Raw genomic sequence first — 24,825 nt, 5'->3', positions numbered from 1 at the left:
AAACGCTTTTTGTCCATCAGTGGAAGATACTACTTTTGTACCTCAATACATATAAGGAAAACCTGAGGTGATATCCCTGTTTGTCATTGCTTTGCCAGGAACAGTATGTCTTCATTCATGACGCACTGGTCGAGGCGATACTTAGTAAAGAAACTGAGGTCCCGGACAGCCACATCCACGCCTATGTTAATGGGATCCTCATTCCTGGACCAACAGGCAAAACAAAGCTAGACAAACAATTCAAGGTGAGTTCTCTCGGAAGCCCCTCTCTTGGGTGTCACCACAGGTTGGAATGTTCCTGCATCTCCTCATTTGAGTGGACAAAGACATGTGGACAGGCTGAGCGCTCTGTTGGCCCAGTGGCTTTGTTGTGTTCTTTACAACAGGCAACAAAGCCACTTGGCAAATTTCAAGAACCTTAATTTTGAGTAGCGAGAGGGAAAGTTCTCAGAAACCCTAGAAATGCAGACGTGGTCCAGGAAAGGAGGGCACAGAACAGAACAGGAGGAACAGGCAGAACTTCTAACACAGACGGTGTAAGTGCTCTTCTCGCTTTGAGAAAACCAGACCACTTAACCACGAGTGCTGTGCTCAGGCTGCTTGTGCTGCTCTTTGGAAGAGTCTGTCTCACTTGAAATCCCCAGACTAGAATAGGCCATCCCACAAGAATAGCTTCTTCAACCCCAGTTTCTCCCACCCACCCTGTCACAAGGACGTCGGCTAGACAGGGGAGCATGGTTTGTTCAATGTTCTACCTCTCACAGCTTAGCTCTCTGATTTCCAGAAACCAGTCAGCAAAGAATTCAGAAAGCAGTTGTTACCAGACCTGCCTGCGGAGATAGAGGGATTTGCAGAGCTGTCATCTTCCAGAGGAATGAAGGCTGCGTTATTTTGTTCCCCATTATTTCTATACTAACCTTCTCAGGGTTGCTAGAGAAACAGGGCCAGTTTCTGAAGAAGGAATGTCTAGGAAGAATTCAGAAGGCCCTGGAAAAACCCAGGAGAGTTAACAAACCTCAAGATTGAAGTTTTTTCTTTCTTTTCCGCAGCTTACAACATAGAAGATGTAGTCATGAGTTCCCTCTGGCTTTTTACCTTCTCGTTCAGCACCTTTTGTGCTTTGGGAGGAGTAAGAGACAGAGGAGGGGTGGAAGCTGAACTTAGAAATTGCAGACAGGAAAACAGAAATGTTTTATTCAGCCAAACTTAGCTGAGTCATAAAGGAACACTTTAAGGAAGACAAAGTGCACAATACAGCTTCCAGAAACAGATAATAACTATAAAGCATTAATGTGATGTTGCTAGGATGGCTTTTTTCTAAGTTAAAAATATACATCTATTACCCGTTTTCTTATTTAAATATGATTTACCCCATACACAATTAAATTAATAAAAGAATTGATATCGCTTATACTGGACAATTCAGGATCAAAATGGAAATATCAATTATGAGATCAGAATCTAATTTAAAAACAGAGACATTTGACTCTGTTTCCTGTTAACATCCTAACTAGGGAAATTTGGAGGGGTGTGTGTGTGTGTATACTGTCCTATAAGAAAAGGTATTTATTCAAGTTTACCCATAGAAAAATGTCCTTGAAGTGAATTGCATGTCTATTTATTCAACAAATATTTATCAGAAACCCACCTCAGCATTGAAAAGTAAAGAATCAGGACTTCCCTGGTGGAGCAGTGGTTAAGAATCTGCCTGCCAATGCAGGGGACACGGGTTCGAGCCCTGGTCCAGGAAGATCCCACATGCCGCGGAGCAACTAAGCCTGTGGGCCACAACTACTGAGCCTGTGCTCTACAGCCCGCGAGCCACAACTACTGAGCCCAAGTGCCACAACTACTGAAGCCCATGCACCTAGAGCCTGTGCTCTGCAACAAGAGAAGCCACCACAGTAAGAAGCCCATGCACTGGAACAAAGACCCAATGCAGCCAAAAATAAATAAATAAAAATTTATTTTTTAAAAAAAGTAAAGAATTGAAAACACTAAAACAATACTGAAAAATAAAAAATAGAAATTTTTTGTACTGTATATGAAAGACTTTTTATGCAAATATAATAATTAATATTGAAAAACAGACAAATGAACCAGAGGAACCATGTGCGTATGGAAATTGTTATATGACAGATATGACATTACAAATTGGTGAGGAAAGATGGATTAATCAATGAATGATATTAGGACAATCTCCATGTAGAAACAAGTACAGTTAGGTCCCTACCACACCTCAAACACTGAAATTATTCAAGATGGATTAAATACCTAAACATGAAAACAAATTTTTATAACTATTATAAGAAAATATTGGAAAATATCTCTTGAGGACTTCAGGGTAGAGAAGGACTTCTTAAATTAAAATGTTAAATTACAGAAATCTTAAGGAAAAACTGAATTGGCTGTAAATGTCTGTGTGATTAAAGAGAACAGAGACATTTGCAACTTCCTTAGCAGACTGTAGATTTACATTTAATAGCCAAAACCCCCTACAAATTAGTAAATGAAAATGAAGTAGAAATATGAAAAGGCAATCATCAAAGAAGAAGTAACTAAAATCAACAGTTTCACAATAAGTGAGGAAATGCACATCAAAACTGGGATAGGGGCTTCCTTGGTGGCGCAGTGGTTGAGAGTCCGCCTGCTGATGCAGGGGACACGGGATCGTGCCCCGGTCCGGGAAGATCCCACATGCCGTGGAGCGGCTGGGCCCGTGAGCCATGGCCGCTGAGCCTGCGCGTCCGGAGCGTGTGCTCCGCAACGAGAGAGGCCACAGCAGTGAGAGGCCCGCGGACCACCAAAAAAAAAAAACAAAAAAAAACAACAAAAAAAACTGGGATATACTTTTTTCATCTGTTAGCCTGTCAAAAATTAAACACCAGTGACGCCTAATTCTTTATAGAAACCCTCACATGGGTGCACATTAAGAAATATACAAGGGATATTCATTGCTACAAAGTTTGAAATAGCAAAACATTGGAAATAACCCAAACATTCACTAACTGGGGAATAGATAAATAACAAGTAGATAATTCGTGTGACTGAGTACTAAAATAATGAATAAAATCCAACTATATGCATATATATGTGCACACACACATACATACACACTCACGTGCAATTTATCTCCCAGCTGCAGTGTGAGATTTAGGTAGAGAAAATGGAGGGCACACACCATAGAGGAAGGTTCCTAATGCTGCAAGTCAAGCTAGACATCAAGTCTTCTCTGCTTATTTTAACCCTCCTGGTATAGAATATAGAACATAGATGTACCAGGGAGTCCCCCAGAACAAGTTTAATTCAAGGAATTCTTGGAAAATAAGTCAGATATATTTATATTCAGTATCTTATCTTTGTTGAGTCTCCTGTGTATATGTGTGTGTGTGTGTGTGTGTGTGTGTGTGTATTTGAGGGGCTTAAATGAAATAATCTATATTTTTCCTTGACACCCTTTCTCAGCTCCTGAGTCAATCAAATATACAGCAGAGTGACTATTCTACAGCCCTAAAGCAATGCAACAGAGAAAAGAACAGAACATCTTCCATCATCCCTGGTAAGCTATGTTGAATTTTGGAAGAAAAAAACCCCCCACTTTTTAAATAATAGAAGCCTTGTAGATAATTTGACAATAGTTGTACATCTTGGAACAAAAACAATACACTCATATTTTTCTAATCATGCCAGATAATATAACTTAACAAGGACTCTTAAACCTTGAGGTCTTCGTCTAGAAGTGCAAAATACATAGAAAAACTAGCTTAAAAGTCAAACACACTCTACTTGCAAAATGCAGCTATGTTTTGCCATTTGCAGGGGCGGGGAGGAGATACAGTGTAAGAGCTTACTTGTTTATGATGAATGTTCTGTATTCCCAGTGGAAAGATCCAGAGTTGGCATTTCATCCCTGAGTGGGGAAGGCACAGACTACATCAATGCCTCCTACATCATGGTAAGTCAGAGAGCCACTGGGGAGACTGCTGCAGCTTGCGTTATCAGAATCAAAACCAGAGTGGGGGGCTTCCCTGGTGGCGCAGTGGTTGAGAGTCTGCCTGCCGATGCAGGGGACACGGGCTCGTGCCCCGGTCCGGGAAGATCCCACATGCCGCAGAGCGGCTGGGCCCGTGAGCCATGGCCACTGAGCCTGCGTGTCTGGAGCCTGTGCTCCGCAATGGGAGAGGCCACAACAGTGGGGGCCCGCGTACCACAAAAAACAAAACAAAAAAGCAAAAAACAAAACAAACAACAACAAAAAAACCATAGTGGGCTGCCCAAAGCAGTGACTGGCAGATACGGGAGGCACCACAGGTGGACATGAGTCGTATCTGATGACTACAGACTCACAGCCCACAGCAGCGATAGAATCACAGCATTCCTTGATGTTTTTATGTGTGCTGGGACTGGAGAACTCTTAATCAAGACAATGAGTAGATGTGGGAACCAAACTCACCATGAGTAGATACAAAACATCCACTCACCCTTCTAAGCAGCTCCATTTCATTCACCAAAGCAGATTCCCTACAGACCCAGGATACACTAGCGTTAGCAAAGTCCAGTCTCGTTCACATTACCACTCCAGGTTTGCAGCACGGTTCTCACCCTGCAAACTGGGCTCATTTGGGGACTTGGATTTCTAAAGATACAATACTTTCTTTCTGCATTTAGATCTACTATCAGAGGGATGAGTGCTTTAGTAGCTGTTGTGTGACCTTCATTTCCATTTTAGGTCAGTCAATCACAGAGTTTGCCTTCAGATGAAAGAGTCCTAATCCCCGTGCCAAAATCACTGTTCTGTTTATCTAGAAAATACTAAGGTATATCCATGCAAGAAACAGGGAGATGTGTGGAGGTGGCATCTAAAAGCATGCCACACTTAAAATAGGGGCATCTTAATACTATAGGAAGCAGATATTTTTCCTCAAAAATTGAGAATGGGTTAAGAGAACAAATATAAATATTGCATTGTGTGCTGGTTAGATAGAAGACAGACTGTTCTTGTCAAGAAAATAATTAAATGCTGGAAAATATTACCTACAAAGCTTGCCACATTACATCTGAAGATTTACAAAATAGGATGAATTTTTACCTACCTGGAATGACTTAAGTGGGATATTGACTGAAGTTGCAGGATAAGCTAGAGGTCCTTTCAAGGTCTCTTCCCATCCAAAGAATCTACAAATAACCAGAAAAACATTTAATTATGTACAACCTGCTCATTCAAATCCGAATATATGAACTTAAAAGTTTTCTGCTTCTTAAACAAGATTGTAACCAAAACAAAGTAAATTGAGTAGAATTCTACTTGATGAATAAATGAAGCTAAAGCTTAAAAAATAAAAAATGAAAATATTCCACACTTCATATGAGCCCATGGGGGATAAGAATGCAATCTGAGAGATTCCATTGCAGAAGGGGCTAACTGAGCCATGATTTTGGTAAGCAGTAACGTGGAAATCATGATTAATTCAATGGCACCAGCTTTCAGGTTTCTGCAGCAACATTTGCAAGGTGCCCGCCCCCCCACCCCCACTCCTCTCCTGTAGAGGCAGCCAGGGTGTAAAGGTATCCGGTTGCCAGTAGGTGTGAAATTTAGCACTCTGCATTGGGACTTGTGAAAAGTAAGAAATATAAAATCTCTAGATTTCCTTTCTATCTAGTGTGAGAGACATAGTCCAGAAGCCATTTTTGTTGTCTCCTCCTAGAGGTGATAGCTGGGTAAGCTTGGGCACAGCACTTAATTTCTTAAGCTTCAGTTTAATCGCCTATAAAATGAAGATCACATTCCCTTTGTCATAGTACTACTGTGAGGAATAAAGGAAGAAAATGTTTAGTGCTATACCTGGCATATAGGAGGTGTCTGTAACATTGGCTATAATAATCACATTATTATTTATAGATACAATCCACAAATAAAAAGACAGTAACCATTAACCTATAAATGTTTTTTGAATGTTTAAAGTCACATGCCAAGGCTCTTTCTATGTTCTCTTTGGTTTTGTAGGGTTATTATCAGAGCAATGAATTCATCATCACCCAACATCCCCTTCTCCATACCATCAAGGATTTCTGGAGGATGATCTGGGACCATAACGCCCAGCTGGTCGTTATGCTTCCAGATGGTCAAAACATGGTAAGTCCCTCAGGTCATTTTTGGCATGTTCTTTACAGGGTAGGTATCAAGACACAACCACCAGAAGTCCAGCATACAAAGAATGTATTTTTTTCAACCAATAAACTAATATTGAAGTTGCACCTTGTCTATTATTGGACTTGGTTTGGATACTATATCCCAGGTCTGAAATTGTTGAATGACAGTTTTAAATAAAAGTAGGCTGAAATTAACTTAAGTATTTATTACGCTGTTAAGGAAATTAGAATTGCAATCATGAAGGAAGTCAGCCCATATGTTTCTATTTACATTTTTTAAAATAAAAGTTGTTAGGATATTTTAAGAGTAAATATTGAGATTCAAAGAAAAATTTGAGTTGAATTGTCTATGGCAACCAGTTAACTTCGTTTCGCAGTCTGATTTAAACATTTTATTAAAATCTAGAACCTTCTTTGGTTTTTAATCCTCCAGGCAGAAGATGAATTTGTTTACTGGCCAAATAAGGATGAGCCCATAAATTGTGAGAGTTTTAAGGTCACTCTTATGGCAGAAGAACACAAATGTCTGTCTAACGAAGAAAAACTTATAATGCAAGATTTTATCTTAGAAGCTACCCAGGTATGGACATAGTTTAAATGACAAACTTTTCATCTTAAGCACATGTTAAATATATGCCAGTTTAAGAATCTCTCCTAGAACTAAAAAGAAGGAATCTGATTTCTTGCAAATTGAGACCGATTACCCAAATAATAAATTTTACCTTACTTGTCATTTTCGTTTGCAAACTCTTATAGAATCATTAAACAATTAGCCATCACTAAACTCCACCATCCCTGACTTCTACACACACAGGAAGTCAAAGATTTGTCTTTTACTCCAAAGCAGTTGCTGATAGAAGTTAAGCTGAAAATAAACAGAGTAAAAAAATAATTTCATTAATCCTAATTCTCATGTTTTAAGGCAAGTCCTTACCTTGTATTCTCCTAAATAAAATGGGAAAAATATTACCTACCAAAAAAAGCTTACTGCTCTCTACTCATGTACAGAGGGTTATTAAGTGAAGAACTGCTTTGAAAACATGCAGTGCAATGAACTAGTGTTGTTTTACTAGACTCCTGATTACCTACAAGGCACCAATTTTAATTCTTTGTCAATAACTGTTTCTATGATTACAGCACAGTTCATAAATTATTGCACAGCTCCTGTGAAAGACTGAAAGATGCTAATAGTGATGAGTAAAGCATGTGAAATTCAGAGGACTTTCTCAATCAGAAAAAAAATAAATCATGTTTTAGATGGTTTAAATGTTTCACTTTACCCTAATTCTGAAACTGGTAAAACATATAGGGTACATAAGAAGATTGAGTATTCGCTAGAATATTTGACCAAAACTTATAAAATTGATAATGCAAATACATTGTTTTCTAAATGTTTTATAGTTCTGCCTGAAACTGATGTTTTATATTTTGTGAGTCAAGGGTCCAATTTTATTATTTTTGTGTGAATAACCATTGTTCCAGTATCATTTATAGATCAACAATACCAGTTCAGTCATAAATCAAATTTTTATATATGTATAAGCCACTTTGGGAGACTGGGGATCAGAGATTTAAGAGATTTAAAGTCACACAACCTGGTTTGGTCACTTAATAAGCAAGGATCAGAACTGAGACTGGAGTGGAAACCATGTCTCCATCCTCCTTACCAGCATTTCCCACACCGTGTCAAGCAATCTTATTCTTCCCTTAGTTAAACCTGAGTAATGCTGGTATTTGAAGAAGTCTATGCTATTTTTTTCTTTTTTCTTTTTTTAAATTTAAGTATAGTTGATGTACAATGTTATATGTTACAGGTATACGATATAGTGATTCACAATTTTTAGAGGAAGAAGTCTATGTTATTTTTAAAACTAATTTTAAAACTGAAGATTTCTTTTTGTAAGTTTAAATTTATCGGCACAGATACATCTTTGTTCATGATTTGATTGGCAAGATAAGCCCACAAACAAGGTTTATTTTTGAATAAAAAAGAGATCACCTCTGTACCTGGCAAATGTGGTGTCGCGGCAGTTTCTCCCTTCCATGGTGGAGGACAGGCTGCAACTACTGCTGCTCACTCAGCGTGTTTCTTGGTTTTATCGCCTTCCTATAATTCCTGACTATCCTCAATTCATCTACTCACCAACCAATATGACACTTTCTAAAACAGTAATTTTTATCTCTTCTTATAGGATGATTATGTACTTGAAGTGCGGCATTTTCAGTGTCCCAAATGGCCAAATCCAGATAGCCCCATTAGTAAAACTTTTGAACTTATAAGTATTATCAAAGAAGAAGCTGCCACCAGGGATGGACCCATGATTGTTCATGATGAGTAAGTTCCACACTTTAAATCAATTCACACCTGACATTCTCTGTGTGTATGTATATTTCTGTGGTCTTTGTACTAACCTAATACTTTGGACCAATCGTGAATTGTTTAGCCAGGGTGGCTTATCTGCTTCTCGTGGACAGGATTAACACAGAATAGTTTTGGGGTTTTTTTCCGCTTCTCTGGGAGCTCCTGTTGAAGGCAGAAAATGTGTGCCTGATCACAAGCATCTGCTGTTGCATTCTACACTAAGAACACTTTGTGTGATGAGTCAGTGTTTTAGAACTTGAATTTTCAGCTGCTAACCAGCGAGGCATCTCTCAACCATTGGCTTCCTGGGATAGGAGTAAAATTGATATATTTTTTATTTACCAGAAACAGGAATTTTATCCAATAGATCTTTCCAAGTTTCAGTTGTGAACAAATAAAAAATGCATATGCTGGAATTATGTTATATATCAATACATATTATATATGATGCATATGATAATATTACATAATATATATTATAACCTCAGTCAGATCATTTTGATTTACTGCCAACCCCTTCCATAGTATAAAAATAAGAAATGTGTCACCAAATATTGAACTTCTATAAAGTGTCTCATTAGTAATATCATGAACACTCCCCAGTGATTCGAAGTAGACCACAGTTCCATGCACTATAAAGGAATGAGACAATTTATTAAAAATTTCAGTGTTCTTACTGCAAAGTTATCAAGGCCATGTGCTCTGTGAGTTTCAGATGTGAACATGTGCTGCATCTGAATGGAGTCTTTGTTCCTTCCATTTGTTTCCAGGCATGGAGGAGTGACAGCAGGAACTTTCTGTGCTCTGACAACCCTTATGCACCAACTAGAAAAAGAAAATTCAGTGGATGTTTACCAGGTAGCCAAGATGATCAATTTGATGAGGCCAGGAGTCTTTGCTGATGCTGTAAGTAATAAAGCAGCGAACCAAACTTTTCTCATTAGAGCACAAGTCACTTTCTAGAGGCTACCAAAATCGTTTTGTCCTGTATCAAAAAAGATCACATTGATAATGTTAGCATGTAGTTTTCAAGCTGAATTATGTTCAGTTTGCAATCCATAGAACTGGAACAATAAACATTTGAAGTTTAGTTTCCAGAAAATTGATGGATCAAAATTTTAAAATTTCATTGTGTGCCTTTTGCAAGACTTATTGTAATTCTGAAACGTATCCTCAGTAGAAGCACCAACTAATCTGATTTATCCAACAAAATAAATAGTTATTTTCCCGGGGTTAGGGCTCTACATAGCCTCAAAGAAGAGTCAGAAGATAGACTTCAGCTGTTCACCTTTTTCTCAAGCCAAATTCATTTTCTGAACTTAAGAAGTAGCTAATTCTGGGGACAGTTTTGAAAAGAGAGAGAGAGAGAGAGACACTCGTACAATCAAGAAAGAGCATAGCACATCTGGAAAAATGTCTCAACTCTGAGAATAATTTGGAAGTTTTTTTATTATAGAAACAAGAGCTAGAAAGACAATAAGGAACTTTGTGCAAATGCCCCAGTGGGAGAAGCTTAGGTGGATGCAGAGGTCATAGGCTCACTTCCAGCTTCCTAGTCTGGGTACGTGTAAGGGCCTTATAAAGGGTCCATCTTCAAAGCTCTAGCCCAGACCAGCTGCCAGAGAGTAAGGTAACCCTTGTGCACATGCACTTCAGAGGAGCCCTTATTGAAAGTCTCATTCAGGAGAGTTGAGTTGTATCAAGCTTGTCTTGTATGAAATTGCTTTCGGCGGACTAAACTTATACCCAGGTTTCACAAATGCATTTAATGAGACGTGTGGTCCTAATGATTTTCTACTATGGAGCCAGCCACTTGCTCATGTCCTTTGCAACTACCTTCCCCCACCTCACCATCCCCAAGTTGGCATCTGTAAGAGAACAACTACTTTATTCTTCTGTGTGTCTCTACCATGAGACCACAGCAGGGGACACAGGCACACACTCTCCTTCTCACCAAGCAGGACATAAGACCCGTCGGGCTGGTAGAGTGTGAAGGATACTTGGTAAACAGTGGGTCTTGTGAAAGGCCTGCATTCCTCATGAGTTCCTGGGCTGACAGTGCAGTCCTGAGACCTCTTCATAAATAGACAAACCCAACAGATTTTGTAACAAAAGGAGAAAGGAAAATGAATAACTTAGTGGGTTACAGGAGCCTAGTGCCAAAAGGTTTACACACAAGTTGATAAATCAGTATCAGAACCTCATCACATCACCTTCTGATTCCATGAAGTAAATGAGTAAGAATGGATTGCTTACCATTGGCAAATGTAGTGGGCCAGTGTTCTAGGTCAATGAATGTTGGCTAATTATAGAGCCACTTTAAATTTAATCAGAAAGAGACATTAATACGGATGGGGTGCCTCTGCTGATTATAACAGAGCCCTTAACACGCCTTTCTATGACAGTGGCAAAGGGTGACTAAAAACCTTGCTTCTTTTTACAAACGTATGTCTTCAGCAAGCTTTCTGTTTCTGACCTCCCATTCTCTGTTCTCCAGGAGCAGTATCAATTTCTCTACAAAGCAGTCCTCAGCCTTGTGAGCACCAGGCAGGAAGAGAATCCGTCCACCTCTCTGGACAGTAATGGCGCAGCGTTGCCTGATGGAAATATAGCCGAGAGCTTAGAGTCTTTAGTTTAACATGGAAAAGGGTGAGAAGAGTCCACATCTGGACATTGCTTTCCTCTTTCTAAAATTAGACAGGAAAATTAGTCCAGTTCTTCTGTTATCTGTTTACTTCACATCACCTGACAGTAACTATCATGGCATAGGATTCTGCTGCCAAGTTTACATCATTAACAATGTGTGCCTTTTTGCAAAACTTCTTGTGATTCACTTATTGTGTTTAAACTAAAATGATTGAAATTTACCGTATTTCTAAGAATGGAATTGTGGTATCTTTTTTTCATATTGATTTTAACAGAGAATTTCAATTTATAGATATTAGGAATTCCCAACTACAGAAAACATGTTTGTTTTTAGTGTCAAATTTTTAGCTGTATTTGTAGCAATCGTCAGGTTTGCTAGAAATATAACTTTTAATATAGTATACTGTAAATAAAACACTCTGTTCCCTATGATATTCAACATTTTACAACCACAGTATTCACCTAAAGTAGAAATAATCTGATACTTACTGTAAATACTGCTCTAGCATCTCCATGGACCAAATTTATATTTATAATTGTAGATTTTTATATTTTACTACTGAGTCAGTTTTCTAGTTCTGTGTAATTGTTTAGTTTAATGTTGCAGCTCATCATCTGGTCTTACTCTGTGAGTCTTCTGATATTGTTTTGTGTTGTGGTTAACTCTGTTTTAGCATGTAATTTTAACTTTTATGGAAAATAAAAATACATTTGTTTTGAAAGAAGATGTTTTTATGAGAATAACACCTTACCCGACATTGTTTAAATGGTTTTTATCCAAGGCATTGCAAAAATAAATATAAATATTGCCATCAATTTGTGTTTGCTTGTGGAGTGCTGAGGCATGTGTAGCAGAAAATTGTGGACATGTTCCCTCTGAGATTATGGACGTGAAAGAAGGTTGATGGGATGGGACAGTGTATAGAGCTGATTCCCAAACTGTGCCTTAAGGCACACAGGAAACTCACAAAACTGAAGATTTTTGAGGACAACACAGCAATGTGTACTGACACTACACAATTACTACTACTAAATTATTTGGATCTAACTACTTAATAAACAGAACCATTATGTATTTCCTTTGGTTTAGGGGAGCTATGAAAATGTTACTCAGAAGCTGAGGGCATGATGTACCAAGAAATGTTGGGAAACTGGTTTAGAACCAAGCTGGGAGTTAGAAGCAGGCAGATTTGCCAGCGAGGGAGAAGCTAAGCTGGTTTGGGAGACAAGTGGGTGAATGGACAAGGACCAGGAGGTCCTAACTCCCAGAGTGGAAAAAGGTAAGTCCTAGGTGACAATCCTATTGTCAGGATTTAAGAGCTATGTGGAGGTGAAGGGCAGGAAAACAGGGAATCATGGGTAGCAAGCCTGCTCTGATACTGGAAGCAGTCCCCTGCCTCAGCCAGGAGTGTTTTAGAACACTGCCCGCAAAGGGGGCACCAGTCCCCAAGAATGCCCAGGTCAGTGCCTAAAGCGGGAGGCCAGGAAAAGTTTTGTTGAAACCAGTGGTTCTCAGAGTATGGTTGCCAGACCAGCAGCATGAGAAAAACCCAGGAACTTGTTAGAAATGCAAATCCTCGACTTCCATCCCAGATCTAAAATATCAGAAACTCTGAGGTTGGAACTCAGCAATCTCTCGGAAGGTGCTGGGCTTCCCGGGTGGCGCAGTGGTTGAGCGTCCGCCTGCCGATGCAGGGGACGCGGGTTCGTGCCCTGGTCCGGGAAGATCCCACATGCCGCGGAGCGGCTAAGCCCGTGAGCCATGGCCGCTGAGCCTGCGCGTCCGCAACGGGAGAGGCCCCAACAGTGAGAGAACCACTGTACCGCAAAAAAAAAAAAAAAAAAAAAAGTATAAGTTTCTATTTTTAAGTTTCTATTTTTTTTTGCGGTACGCGGGCCTCTCACGTTGCGGACGCGCAGGCTCCGGACGCGCAGGCTCAGCCGCTCCGCGGCATGTGGGATCTTCCCGGACCGGGGCACGAACCCGCGTCCCCTGCCTCGGCAGGCGGACGCTCAACCACTGCGCCACCAGGGAAGCCCTATGTTTCTGCCTTTTTAGCTTTCCTTTTAAGGCGATAGTCATGAGGGATCTTCCCAGACCGGGGCTCGAACCCGCGTCCCCTGCCTCGGCAGGCGGACGCTCAACCACTGCGCCACCAGGGAAGCCCTATGTTTCTGCCTTTTTAGCTTTCCTTTTAAGGCGATAGTCATGAGGGATCTTCCCAGACCGGGGCACGAACCCGCGTCCCCTGCCTCGGCAGGCGGACGCTCAACCACTGCGCCACCAGGGAAGCCCTATGTTTCTGCCTTTTTAGCTTTCCTTTTAAGGCGATAGTCATGAGGGATCTTCCCAGACCGGGGCACGAACCCGCGTCCTCTGCATCGGCAGGCGGACTCTTAACCACTGCGCCACCAGGGAAGCCCTACGTTTCTGCCTTTTTAGCTTTCCTTTTAAAGCAATAGTCATGAAGAGTTTTGAAATAGAAAAAAATTCCAACAAATAGTGTCACAAATCACAAAATATTGATAAGTACTGACCTACAGGGTATAAAACAATTAACATGCTTCTTTCTCACCCTCCCAGGGAGGAAGGCCAGAAGGTTAATTCTGATTCCTTGGTTGCTTTTCTAGCCTTGTCTCTTACACCTCTTGTTTTACAGTTTTGTTTCCCCGTAACCCACAAAGTCTAATCTGAACAAGGAGTCCATGTCACAATTATTTTTTCTATTTTTCCGTTTGCCTTTGTCCCAGGAACAAATGGCCTTTGAAGGGATATAGAATTTTTTTCCTTCATGGTTTTTTTTATCAGTGAGGTGCCTTGTAGGGTCTCTTCCAAGAGAATGTAATGTTGCAAGTGCAGGTATGATAACCAAGTATTTTATAGACAAATTCTAATAAAAATACCCTGAAACCAATAAAAAAAGACGATCCTGTCAGATATAGCAATCTTTCCTCATCTTATGAAGCTTAACTCTGAGACAATAATCAATTATGAGAAGTGAAAATAAATGAAGCCTCGTAAGTAAGCCTCATAAGTCTTACCCAATTATTTACCAAAATTTCATAGTTTCATTGCATTCACAGCTTTTATCCACACATTGTCTTATTACATAATTGTGGCCTTGTTATGAATATATTTTTATGCTGCCTTTCATGTTGTTACATAGGCATTTTTATTACACATAATTATAAACCTATCATTGTTACTGTGTAATATTCTACCTTGTATAGTGGTTTTCAAACAGGGATAGTATTGCGCCCCAGGGGACATTTGGCAGTGTCTGGAGACATTTTTGGTTTTCGCATCTGAAGGGGATGTGCTGCTGGCACTTACTGGGCAGAAGCTAGAAATGCTGCTAAACATTCCGAAATGCACAGGACAGCCCTCACAACGAAGAATCGTACAGCACAGCATGTCGGTAGTACCAGGGTGGAGGAACCCGCCCTCGTGGTGTACCGGGGCTCTTGTGATCACTTTCGTGATGTCAGCTGTTTAGGCTCTTTTCAAATTCTTCCTAAACTACAAAACTATGATAAACATTTCTTTATGTAAAAGCCTTTTACCATATTTAGGATGTTTCCTTAGTACCAATTCCTGTAAGTGCCAGTTGGTGAGAAGATTGTATGAATATTTTTATGTGTCTTAATACTCTTCGGCTTTCTGAGAGTTGTACCTCCCACTGCTCAGGTATTGGAGTCTTAGGGCTCCACTCCTGGGTTCAGGCTTCTGCTCAAACATCTCTTTGAGCAGCATTCCCCAATCGGCCTGTTGGAAGCAGCATCCCCCTCCTCCTAAGGAAGATCTTCAGAATATTTAGTGCTGATCATTGGAAGGGACTTGAGCTGCCTCAGTGTCCCGCGTGTGCAAGCCGAATGTGGGGCCCCCTCTCCGCAAGCCCCTCACCCCAGGCCCTCCCGTCTCCTTACCCTGCTTTTTCTCCGGAGCACATTTTGCTTCCTGACGTATTTTATATTTGTTGTCTGTCCCCCCCTATTTGTATATAAGCTCCATGAGGAGAGGAACTTTGGCTCTTGTAAACCTCTGTATTTCTATACCTAGAACAGGACTGGGCACGTTAAAAACACTCACTACATTTTAGATAAATGAATGAATAAGGAGTGAATTAATGAATGAATTGGGGTTGTTTTGTTTTGCTTTACCTAGGACAAAAATGCTCTTTAGTGATCCTGGGAAACCCGACACTCTATAGGTAGTGTTCCTCAACATACAATAAATGTGTCAATTTTGACCCATTTTCTTTTTCTGTAGCACCTTTGTAAATTAGCCCAATTGAGAAATGGTGTTCTATACAGACTTTATCTCCGATATTAAATCACGTAGAGCAGTTTTGCAATCTGCAGAGAGGTATTAAAGATGAGCATGACCCACCTATTTAGCGAAATGCATGGGACTCTATACAGTCCATCATGGGTCTCAGCCTGATACTACCTGAGAATTTATGGCAGCTGCTCCTTCATATCAAATTAATACAAATATTTAATATGTGCATGTTCTACTCAATATTACACCATAGGACTCTTACTTAATTTTCACATTTCTCATCTGAAAGCCCCTAATTTGTTAGCATCCAAAATGACTTTAATAGACAAAACTTAGAAAATAAGAACCCTTTATAAGCAGATACATTTTAGTTTCTTAGAATTGAATTCCATTCATAAATAGCACATAGAGTCAGAAATACTAAGTATTTACTTAATTAAAGTGAACTTTTTAGGGAAAGTGGGAAAAATGTACACATTTGTCAAAATAAACAAAAACACTTTTATTATTATAAATCATGATTGATTATCTATCATCCACTCACTGGCTAATTGCAAAATATTCTTGTATATTAGAGGTTTCCTCCTCATTAGTACAATATTGGTGTGTTAGGGTAGGTGGTATTAAATGTTAAGGCATATAAATAAAACACACTACACTGGTTTTAAAAATCTGGACATCCGGGATTTCCCTGGTGGCGCAGTGGTTAAGAATCCGCCTGCCAACACAGGGAACACGGGTTCGAGCCCTGGTCCGGGAAAATCCCACATGCCGCGAAGCAACTAAGCCCGTGGACCACAACTACTGAGCCCACGCGCCTAGAGCCTGTGCTCTGCAACAAGAGAAGCCACCACAATGAGAAGCTCGGGCACTGCCGCGAAGAGTGGCCCCTGCTCGCTGCAATTAGAGAGAGCCTGCATGCAGCAACGAAGACCCAACGCAGCCAAAAATTTTAAAAATAAATAAATTTATATATATAAAACAAATCTGGACATCCTTGGCATTAAAGTTAACAAGTTTCTTAAGGTAATCATTTTTAAAAAGAAAAAATAAGATTTGGAAGTGGGAGTAAGAAAAATTGTGTGTGAGATTGAAACTTCTTGTTACGTACACAACAAACTCCTAATCAGCCTGTCACCTGGGACACATTCTAAGCAGCTCAAGACACACAGCCTGACCTTTGAAAAACTTCCCGGATATGCTAATTTGTAATCCTTTCCTCTGAAGCTTTGGACATGACTTTCTCAGATTCCTATTATCTTGCTTCAATCCTAGGGGAGTTGCTTTAGTTCTGAATTATCCACATGAGAAATGAACCGATGCAAGTAATTTTTTCCTTGCTGCTAAATTGTTTAATGAAGGTATGTATTGAAAACTATAGCATTAAGTTTCCTAATGGAAACTATTAGAGAAGTCTCTTACAGCACTTTTACTTCAGGTAAGTGTTTTAAAGGACTCGGGAGGTTAAAAGCACATTTCTGGGGCTTTTTAGAGAGTAAATGAAAAAATTCCACATTTTGTTTACACAGTATGTCTAGTTCTAATCTCACAGGATACATAAAAATGTTCAAAGAACCACCTGGAGAAAAAAAAAATGAAATGCTTAGACAATAACTAAGGCCAATGAGGAAACATTGATAACTGGGGTCATTTACTGTATATTCACAGAATCCACCTACATGCCACTCTCCTTCTGGGGTGCCTTCCTGTGGCAGATTGTATTTTCCAAAAATAGCTCAACAATAGCTTTCAGCCCACATGTGACTCATTGAAACTCATCCCAGTGAGAGGTGGATCTATGGTCCCTTGCCTTGAATCTGGATGGACTTGTGACTACAATGAAAGTGATGCTACGTGATTTCTGAGGTTAAGTCGTAAAAGGCAACACAGCATCTGCCTGGTTCCCTTTATAACCATGCTGTGAGTTACTGCTGTCTTCAGTTTATGGAAAAGGAAACAGCTAGTATGTTGTAGGACTAATCACACTACTTCTCAGAGAAACTTCTGTCTCATGAGTCTAGGATGAGGAAAGCTGGACATATAAATATCAGTATTATCTGGAGGAAGCCAAAAAAGTTAGAAAGACCTGGAAGATGTGAGCATTAAGTCTACCGAAATGGTTAGACCAGGGATTCCCAAACTGTGGCTCAGGGGCCACATGCTTCTAAGTACAGTATAATCTACCCATCCATACCCAGATCCTACCACCACCACCTTTACTATTGAAATTTCTGGTAGAAAACTTGTTACTGAGAGCCAATGCCGTGTTTCACTCTATATATCTTTACTCAAGCTTACTGACATTTCCTTTTCTAGCACTAATGTTAGACAGCCCCCCTTCAATCATACCCCCTTTATCACTCAGTTAAAGCCCAAACTAGTTATTATATTATCTCAGTGGGTTCCTGCTCCCACCCAAGGTGCTAGTTCCCTAGTTCCCATGCCATCTGGGTGCTCATCCAGACTGGGGGTGGAATCAATGCAACACAAGCGTTATTTCCTAACTGATTATGTTAAAATCAATGTTGTGGTTAAAAACAAAAAACTTTCATAACAGTTATGTCTTTACTTGTTAACAGATTACTGATCTCCATTATTGATATTTTTGGCAGGTGGGACCAGCTCGTAATCAACTTTGATCCTTTTCCAAAAGCATAGATGCTTTCTCAACTGCCATGTGTCCCACATACAATACCTGCTTATTTCGATGGCAGGATGTTTCATATGCCAGAATATGAGCACAGTCCCTCAGAAAGTTTAATTTTTATCCCTAAAGAGAAACATTCCTTTCCTCCAAGGAGAAACAAAGTTTTATTTGTACATCTTGGTACCTAATTCACACAGCATGCGATTCACACAAAGTGCACAATTCAGTGATTTTTAGCATATTCACAGAGTTGCACCTCCATTACCACAATCAACTCTACACTTTCATCTCCCCCCAAAAACCCCCAAACTCATTAGCAGTCACTCCCACTTGCCCCCAAAGCCCCCAGCCCTAGGCAACCACTAATCTACTTTCTCCATATAGAGATTTGACTATTCTGGACATTTCAAACAAATGAAATCATACAATATGTGGCTTTTCATGCTTGGCTTCTTTCACTTAATATTTATCCATGTTGTAGCAAGTAACTGTACTTAATCTCTTTTTAATTGCCAAATAATATTCCATTGTATGGATATGCCACAGTTTGTTTATTCATTTATTATTGGATGTGCAGTTGACTTGTTTTGATTTCTGGCTGTAATGAATAATGCTGCTACGAACATCTGTTTACAAGGTGTTGCGTGGACATATTTTCATTTCTCTAATACCAAAGAGTGGAATTACTGGATCATATGGTAACTCTATGTTTAACCATTTGAGGAACTGCCAAACTGTTTTTCCAAGCAGTTGTACCATTTTGTATTTCCACCTGCAGTTTATGAGGGCTCCAATTTCTCCACATCTTCACCAGCACTTGTTATTATTTTTTCACAGTAGCTATCCTGGTGACTTTGAAGTGGTATCTCATTGTAGGTTTGATTTGTATTTCCCTGATAGCTAATGTACATTAAGCATCTTTTCATGTGCTTATTGGCCTTTTGTATGTCTTCTTTGGAGAACTGTTAATTGTGATCCTTCGTCCATTTATTTTAATTGGGCTCTTTGACTTTTTCTTGAATACAGTAGTTCTTTACCTATTCTAAGTACAAGTTCTTCTCTCACTTGGTATATGATTTGCAAACATTTTTTCTCATTCTATGGGTTGTCTTTTGCCTTCTTGAGGTATTCTTGGAAGCACAGAAGTTTTTAATCATGATGATACCCAATTTATCTTTCAGTGCTTGTGCTTTTGGTGTCATTTATTTAAGAAAGCACTGCCTAATCCAAGGTCATAGAGATTTACACCTAGGATTTCATCTAAAAGTTTTATAGTGTTTGCTCTCATATTTAGGTATTTGGTCCATTTTGAGATAATTTTTATATGTGCTGTGAGGTAGGGAGTCCAACTTTATTCTTTTGTATGTGGATATCCAGTTGTTTCAGCACAAGTTGATGAAAAGATTATTTTCCTCAATTGAATTGTCCTAGCACCTTTTTCAAAAGTCAATTGACTGTAAATATGAGTTCTTCTGGACTCTCAATCTATTCCTATTTTACACTTTTTCTTAGAATTGTTTTCTTAATATTACTTTTGCTTCATTCATTGATATTGTATACAAATACAATCAATTTTTGAATATTAATCCTGTATCATGCAACTTTGCTGATCTCATGTATTAGTTCTAATGTTTTCTTAGAGTATTCCTTTGAATTTTCTTTGTATAACATTAGAGATAGTTTTACATCTTCCTTTCTAATCTGGATGTCCTTTACTTCATTTTCTTGCCTAATTGCCCAGCTATACCCTCCAGTACTAGTTGAATGGAAATGGCAAGAGTATACATCCTTGTCTTGTTTCTGGTTTTAGGGGGGAATCCTTCAGTCTTTCATCATTAACTATGATACTAGCTATGGTTTTTTCATAGATGCCCTTTATCAGGTTGAAGAATTCCCTTCTATTCCTAGTTTGTTGAGTGTTTTTATCATAAAAGTGTGTTGGATTTGTTAATGCTTTTCCTGTGCCTAATGAGGTGACCATGTGGATTTTGATTTAGTCTTACCTATTTCCTTCTCCAAACATTAAAAGAAAGCTATAAGAAATGTCACTTTCTAAATGAATCATCATTTTACAAAAAGGCATAAAATAGTATTATTGCAAAGCTTTGGTGATCTAAAAGCATCCAACTGAATCCGTTAGAAAAATAAAGCTGCATGAAGAAATTTTTTTCTTACTAAAAAGATAAAACTTCATCTGCTAATTATTGGAAAATATATTCTTGTAAGAAAAAAGTTGCATAATAAATTAACAAGTAGTATAATCATTGTCACTTTTACATACACATGAAAAAATACATGATAGAATTATTAAAGTTCCCTGGTAATTACTGGCATCTCTTGTTCCAAATGTTTTCATATTAAAATAGAGATTTATATTTCAAAAACACCATTGTATTGACTTAATCAAAACATATCATGCTTTATGTTTTAAAATATCACATTAGCAAGCATGTTTGTGGCCTAAAAGTTCAGAGCTGTGTTGGCTGGGAAGATAAAAACAAAATATAATTCTCAATTACGGTTTGATTGTGCTCTGTGTAGTATACATAATGCCCTCTGCTTTAATTCGCTCCAGTATTGGTCCATAGATCTCCTTTGAAAAGGGCCCCATCAGGCCTTTAGCTTGAATTTCACCTAGAAGAAAATAAATTTGTAGTTACCATTTTAAAGGTGGTATGAAAGGTTAACTTCTACAGCAAGAGTCTCCATACAGCAGTAAACTGTGAGTCAACAAGTTGTTGGAGGCCTAGGGATTTTTCAAAATAGCAGCTTAAATGTCCCCTACTAAATTATTACTTTGGGACTTCCCTGGTGGTCCAGTGGGTAAGACTCCGCGTTCCCCATTCAGGGGACCTGGGTTCGATCCCTGGTCGGGGAGCTAGATCCCACATGCATGCCGCAACTAGTAGTTCGCATGCTGCAACTAAGAAGTCCACATGCCACAACTAAGAGCCCACATGCCGCAATGAAGATCCTGCGTGCCGCAACTAAGACCCGGCGCAGCCAAAATAAATACATAAATATTTTTTTAAATTATTACTTAATCAACACTGTAAGAAAAAGCAGTTAATTGAAAGCACAGCTGGAGTTAGGGACAGAGTCTGAATTTATACACTTAACTGCATTAACTACCAAATCAGAGAATAAAGTCTAGTAAGAAAGTAAAGTCAACCTAACGGGTCTGCTTTATTTGCTGATGTCATTTTTTAAAAAGCATGAGACCAACAGAATGAAATTAAAACCAGTCTGGTTATTTGGGCACTGGCATCTGTTAGGGTGGCTGAAAGAGTAAGTCTGGGCACTTTCCTTAAAGACTATGATGCCCTCATCCCTCATCACTTCTTCACTCTGGTTCCTCAATAACTAAGTAGGTGGTTTAATTTTTTTTTCTTTTTTTTTTTGCGGTACGTGGGCCTCTCACTGCTGTGGCCTCTCCCGTTGCGGAGCACAGGCTCCGGACGCGCAGGCTCAGCGGCCATGGCTCACGGGCCCAGCCACTCCGCGGCATGTGGGATCTTCCCGGACCAGGGCACGAACCCGTGTCCCCTGCATCGGCAGGCAGACTCTCAACCACTGCGCCACCAGGGAAGCCCTAGGTGGTTTAGCTAATATGATACTGTACGTTTTTTCCCCATTATTTCCCATTTATGTTTTGATGTTTTTTACTCCCCTCACACCTTCACAGGGGCCAAATGGGGTGTCATATTCAGAGCTGATGCTTATTGAATGCAAACATCATCTTAAGGGGAGAGTGGAGAGTTGAAATTTGAATTCATTTAGTTCAAAATATATATTTAGTATTGATAGTATGTTGAGACATGAGGATTAATAAAATGTGGCCTATATTTTTGAAGATCTGGAAATGAATACCCTCTGCTATTTCAGTGTTACCCCAAAAATACAAAAAAATAAGGAAAGAAAAGAAGGCAGTTAACATTCCCTGGGGAACCCCTCTATGTGGTAGGAGCTTTATGTATGATTTCACTTTAGTGTCACAACAACCCTACGAATTAGTCATGACAATCCCCACTTTAAAGATGAAGGAACTCTGACTCAGAGATGCTAAGTAACTTGCACCCCATCACTCAGTCATCTTGCGACTGAGCTGGGACAGAAATCAGGTCTAACTCCAAAGCCAAGGTTTTTTATTCATCACAACGTGATCTCCCAGTCAGCCAGCCCTTAGATCTTCTGAACTGGCTCACTTTTAGTGAAAGCTATTGTCATACTCAAGACTAATTATTTGACATCCAGGCCCTGAATGACTTGGAGATAATATGGAGACACATTTGGTCCCCCAGTGAAAGAACTTACCATCAAGTAACATCTTGGCTGCCATAGCAGTGGGTAACCCCACAGTTTTAGCCATAGCTGAAAAACCATTGACATCCCCGTAAACCACAAGATCAATAGTTTTATTTTCTAAATGTCCAGAAGGATGTCTGATTCCAAAGTTGTCTCTCATCACAATCATATCTTTCTCTCCAGGGCCTTAAAATAAATAAACATACAGTTTAAAATGTCACTATCATTACAACTCCAGTATCGTACTTCATCCCCCTGCACCTGCCCTTCTGCTCTCGTTTCCCTTCCCATTATGTATATCCTTAAACAATTATGTATACTGCTTTTTAGCCCAAAGACCAAATTAAAAATTCAAGGAAATGATAACTCTCACCAGGTTCCTCTGTCTAGGTGGGTATCACTGTAACCTGGTTACAGACACGAGGGTACTGCTGTAGAGGCCGTCCCTGCTTCTCCCCAAAACGCTCCTTCAGCATTTTCCTTAACGTGTCAAAAATTAAAAGTAAAACTAATGATTTTTTCCTTTGTCATATTACCCAAGTTCACTCTTACTTAATAGTTCTCTTATCCTCCCCTCTGGAAAAATAGTCCGCGTGTTCTTTCCCCATTCCCACTGTGTAGCTCCCGCCCTTCAGTCTAATTCACTGGTTCTTATGATTCCTCTGCTGGGATGTTTAGCCAATAGCCCACAGCCTACCATAGGAAAGCTTCATGGCCAAATGCTTGGAGAGTGCATCCACGAGAGACTCTGCCCGAGGGACTTGTTCATCCCCAAGCAAGCCCAACCTGAGAAGCACGAGAGATGGCTGCATTAGTTCAAGTCCTATACATATGCTCAGTTGGGAAGCAGAAGGGAACGCTCACTGGATTTTATCTTGAAAGGGCAGAATCACAAGACGACAGTTCAAGTTATAGGACTCTCAAGTTATTGTAAAATAATAATAATGAGAGTAATGTTTTCACCGTTAGAATCATCCCCAGACTCTCCCAGGAGTGTTGCCTGGAGCTAGACCTGATGCACTGTAAGTACACACTGTTGCAAAGCTTTTCATGAGATTAACTTACAGGTTAGTTCTCCCACATGAAGGATACCAGCAGAATGGGCCACAGCCCCATGAATAAGTGTTGTAAAGTAGTTAAAGGAAGACTGGGAGAATGTCCTACAGGAGAGAAAAAATATCCCACCTTTCTCAGGAACTGAGTAGTGAAGCTGCTCAAAAATAAGTATTTCCCAAGTTATAATTGCCATTGAATTTCTCGCTTTACCTACTTTTCATCCCCACGTGAACATGGTACGTGGTAATCTCTGTACAACAGGCCAACATTAGAGCAGCAAATTAATCAAAGACAATGTAAAATGTTTGCTTCTATCTTGACTTTTCTTTGACTAGAAAGCACTAAGTAATCATTGATCCAGTATTTTGCTCCAGGTTGACTGGTGGGTACCTACCATTCAACAGCCTCCAGCTGGGTATTGTCTCCTTCTAGTTTCTTAAAGACAGCTTCCTTAAGCACATCACACTTGGAGGAGGGTGAAATTCCCACTAGATCACAGAGGAGTTCTTTCTGGTTATTAGAAAAACAAAGATACAAATTCTAAGCTCCAAATAAAATAAAAAATGAGTTGAGAAATTATCCTATTAAGACAATGGACCTCAAAAGAACCTCAAATTTTAAATTAGAAATAATTAGAAATAGTAAATTGTGGCACACACATGTGCATACACACATCTGCACACCCACACATCAATAAATGGGTATTTCAGAATGATATTTCAGCAATAAAAGAGTCATGACACCAAATCAATACCAAAAAGGTGACACCATATTTACCATCACATTGACTACCTTTGCAGGTCCTCTCTATCACCTTATCCCTCATTATCCCTCACCGTCTAGAAGTCAATTTTGGCCAGGATAGAGTGAAAGGGACTTATTGCTGTGGTTGCTAGTAGCAACTAGAGTTCTTTTGTAGGTTCAAGAAATGAGGAAAATTGTGCAGATAATAAAATCTCAAAGGACGAGCACTTAAACAGTGGTCATAGCTTTTTCTAATTTCTAAACAAGACTTTTTCCAGGCTCCCAAGGAAAATGTTATGCTCTAGATTAAGGATCAACAAACTAGTTCACAGGCCAAATTGAGCTCACCACCCGGTTTTGTAAATAAAAAGTTTTATTGGAACATAGCCATGCTCATTTGTTTACGAGCAGTCTGAACTGAGTAGCCTGACAGAGACCACATGATCCATAAAAGCCTAAAAAATTTACAATCTGGTCTTTTACCAAAAACAAAAAAAACGTTTGCCAGCCCCTGTTCTAGACTGTAGCTACCAAGACAAGGGGACCAGCCCCAAGAATGCCTGCACCAACCTTCCCAATCAAACTGCCTCAATATCAGATTCACTATGGGTATTTATTCACTCCTGTCCAACA

The 24,825-nt window shown here is 39.5% G+C and overlaps 2 protein-coding genes across 7 annotated transcripts in view; one reads left to right on the top strand and one right to left on the bottom strand.

The window, feature by feature from the left end:
* PTPRZ1 (protein tyrosine phosphatase receptor type Z1) overlaps positions 1-11,974 on the top strand; it is a 164,331-nt gene extending 152,357 nt beyond the window's left edge. For all 4 annotated transcript variants that reach the window (XM_030857657.2, XM_030857656.2, XM_030857659.2 and 1 more), the window contains 8 exons: positions 99-245; positions 3,466-3,559; positions 3,882-3,955; positions 6,005-6,133; positions 6,584-6,730; positions 8,343-8,485; positions 9,283-9,418; positions 11,010-11,974. In XM_030857657.2, the coding sequence (XP_030713517.2) occupies positions 99-245; positions 3,466-3,559; positions 3,882-3,955; positions 6,005-6,133; positions 6,584-6,730; positions 8,343-8,485; positions 9,283-9,418; positions 11,010-11,150 (1,011 nt within the window). In that variant the 3' untranslated portion in view covers positions 11,151-11,974. The remainder of the gene's footprint in view (positions 1-98; positions 246-3,465; positions 3,560-3,881; positions 3,956-6,004; positions 6,134-6,583; positions 6,731-8,342; positions 8,486-9,282; positions 9,419-11,009) is intronic.
* Positions 11,975-20,282: 8,308 nt separating this feature from the next.
* AASS (aminoadipate-semialdehyde synthase) overlaps positions 20,283-24,825 on the bottom strand; it is a 68,036-nt gene continuing 63,493 nt past the window's right edge. For all 3 annotated transcript variants that reach the window (XM_030857660.2, XM_060305375.1, XM_060305376.2), the window contains 4 exons: positions 23,843-23,958; positions 23,090-23,178; positions 22,402-22,578; positions 20,283-20,721 (listed from right to left, as the gene is read on the bottom strand). In XM_030857660.2, the coding sequence (XP_030713520.1) occupies positions 20,603-20,721; positions 22,402-22,578; positions 23,090-23,178; positions 23,843-23,958 (501 nt within the window). In that variant the 3' untranslated portion in view covers positions 20,283-20,602. The remainder of the gene's footprint in view (positions 20,722-22,401; positions 22,579-23,089; positions 23,179-23,842; positions 23,959-24,825) is intronic.

The sequence above is a fragment of the Globicephala melas genome, chromosome 9 (assembly GCF_963455315.2).
Source record: "Globicephala melas chromosome 9, mGloMel1.2, whole genome shotgun sequence".
NCBI classification, from domain to species: domain Eukaryota; kingdom Metazoa; phylum Chordata; class Mammalia; order Artiodactyla; family Delphinidae; genus Globicephala; species Globicephala melas.
This window is presented reverse-complemented; position numbering and strand designations above follow the sequence as displayed.